The 2,670-nt window shown below is 38.4% G+C and overlaps 1 protein-coding gene across 1 annotated transcript in view; it reads right to left on the bottom strand.

The window, feature by feature from the left end:
* The window catches only part of LOC107035709 (mitochondrial amidoxime-reducing component 1), a 7,852-nt gene extending 5,661 nt beyond the window's left edge, over positions 1-2,191 (bottom strand). Inside the window, exon 1 of the mRNA XM_015253264.1 lies at positions 1,604-2,191. Within this exon, the coding sequence (XP_015108750.1) occupies positions 1,604-1,618 (15 nt within the window). The 5' untranslated portion in view covers positions 1,619-2,191. The remainder of the gene's footprint in view (positions 1-1,603) is intronic.
* Between the last annotated feature and the right edge of the window lie 479 nt (positions 2,192-2,670).

Here is a 2,670-nt window from a genome sequence, read left to right as displayed (position 1 = left end):
AGTTCTGAATAGCCCGTCGCTCAAATAGTTGGAATCAACGTTCACCCAGCTAGAAATTTCGATTTTGACGAAAGTCGACTTTCCCCTTGGAAAACGGAAAATCTGACCCTTTGAAAATCTAAAAAAATTTTTTTTTTCTCTTTTTACTTTTTCCACATAGTTTTGAGAGTTCTGAATAGCCCGTCGCTTAAATAGTTGGAATCAACGTTCACCCGGCTAAAAAATTCGATTTTGGCGAAAGTCGACTTTCCCCCCTGGAAAACGGAAAATCTGACCCTTTGAAAATCTTAAAATTTTTTTTTTCTGTTTTTACTTTTTCCACATACTTTTGAGAGTTCTGAATAGCCCGTCGCTCAAATAGTTGGAATCAACGTTCACCCGGCTAAAAAAATCGATTTTGGCGAAAGTCGACTTTCCCCCTGGAAAAATCCAAGATCTGACCCTCTGGCTTCGGGTGAAAAAAAAATTTTTTTATTTTGACATGTGTCGCGCCTGCGGGGGTTTCATTGGCATCAGAATTGTTAGGAAATACAGAATCAACCTTCACTTGGCGAAAAAATTCAATTTTTGGCGAAAATTGACATTCACGCTGACTCTTGACCCACGTGGAAATGAAAATTTTTTTTTCGTCTTTTCTGTCACCTCCGAGGGTTTCATTGGCATTAGGGGGTCAATAAATACAGAATCAACGTTCACTATTTTTTATTCAAACACCGCCTGCAAACGGAGAGATGAGGGTGGCTGAAATATATTCTGCAACCCTCTTTCTTCGTTGGCTACAAATTTCAACCGTCCACATACATGCCTTCCCCTCCACCCCCGGGACTCCTCGTGAAGTCCCGAGGTCTCGGTAGTATAGAGGAGGACTTCTCAGGGCCGAAAAGAACTGAGGATTCGAAAGGTCTGCGGAAAAGTACGTCGCAGAACTGATTAGGACTTACCAGGTCAATCTAGATCTGAAGAGATCTTGAAAGACCTGTGTACGTCCAATCAGAACCAAATCCTCGACTCGGGATCCCCGTTATGGATTACGTGAATTGTTCCGTAATTTTTACTCAAGATTTCTCTCCGTGCTGAGAATAATTAAGGTTCCCTCATCTTCACTGAAATTATTTCTGTTCATTGATAGTTTTTCAGCAGAACTAATTTTTTTATATATTTGACTGCAAAAGTAGAAAAGCATTTCACCGGCGAAAAAATATCCAATATTCGGATATCCTTAATTCAAAAGGATAAATCGGAGGAAGGATAAAGGATATATCGTTTTGTTTTCTTTTCTGCACTTGACGACAGCAACATATTCTAAAATACGACACCGTTTAAATAATAAATTCGTTGATTAAATAAAATGGAGCGAAAAGAATAATTAATAAAAGATACACGAAGAAATGACACGTCCGCGGACTAAGAGCTAAGATAAAAGAATGAAGATCGACAAAGAGACGATCGTACATGAAGTTGGTTGATGGAGAAAAAGGGTAAATACTCAACAATATTAAATTAGTACATGATAAGATCAACGAAACCTCATAATATTATCGACACCGTCCGCTCCGTTACTTTGAACTCTTATCGTACGGCCTTATCAAACTCAATAACTCACCAAAAACCCCTTCATCTCAGTTCCAACGATATCACCTGAAGAGCACGTGTGTCACTCCATTTTCCCCCGTAACATTAACACCTCGCGACGGTTGCACAACAACTGCAGCTAGCCTTTGCTAACATATTCCAAAGTTTTTTCTCCTGCCTCTACTGTTTCATTAGCTAGAAACTGACCTCTACCGTCGCCGTCTATTACATCGAGCCTTCTCCGGCTTCTCCAGGTGCATCGGCCACTGTCACACTTCCGTTCGCGGTATCTACTTCTTTTATATGTTCAAATAATATCAAACACTTCTGTTTCAACTCATTATTCCTAATCGGAGCTGATAACACTGTGCATTCACTCTTAACAAGTTTTATCCATTATCAAGGAGTGGTAGAGTCGAATATGATCGAATAAATGGTTTTAATAGTTGACGAATGATTTAGCTAAGATATAAAAGTTTAGACAAATTCACAATTTTTTTCGTTAAAAAATGGATTTGGAGACACCCAAACGAAGCTGTTTATTAACTATGAACGAATTCTATCAATCTGTGAAAAAGAAAAATATCGATAATTGATGTAAGTCTCGACAATAGACGACTTCACCGATTCCGATTGCATTCGTAACTAACAAAGGAAGTTGAAACTGCACACGTCATGATCTCTAACTAGATACAGCGACAGAAATTTGTATCGTCTAAACATTGACCCTGGCGTTGATAAGCAGGCCTTTAGAAGCCAGCTGGAAGGGGAATATTCCACAGAAAAAGTTCTAAGAATAAAACTCGTATTTGAATGATTCACACATGTATTTTCGGTACAAAAAAACTTCACTAGAATACAAAGATGTTATTGATAGGAAGAGATACAACAGTTTGAATAACAAATACGCAAACAAAACTTGCATTATTGTCTTCAGTGATTATGTCCCAGCACCACAAGCGTTTTATTCTTTCTATGATAAGGGGAAACCAGAAATTTTAGTTACGGTTTCGATGTCCACTGTTCAACATTTTCGGCTGAATTTTCCGTGCCAAATTTCGGAAATTTTCATTGTGTTCCGCTGAAATTTCAGGAAAT

Source organism: Diachasma alloeum, unplaced genomic scaffold (assembly GCF_001412515.2).
Source record: "Diachasma alloeum isolate Michigan unplaced genomic scaffold, Dall2.0 Dall_scaffold_00200, whole genome shotgun sequence".
Taxonomy (NCBI): domain Eukaryota; kingdom Metazoa; phylum Arthropoda; class Insecta; order Hymenoptera; family Braconidae; genus Diachasma; species Diachasma alloeum.
This window is presented reverse-complemented; position numbering and strand designations above follow the sequence as displayed.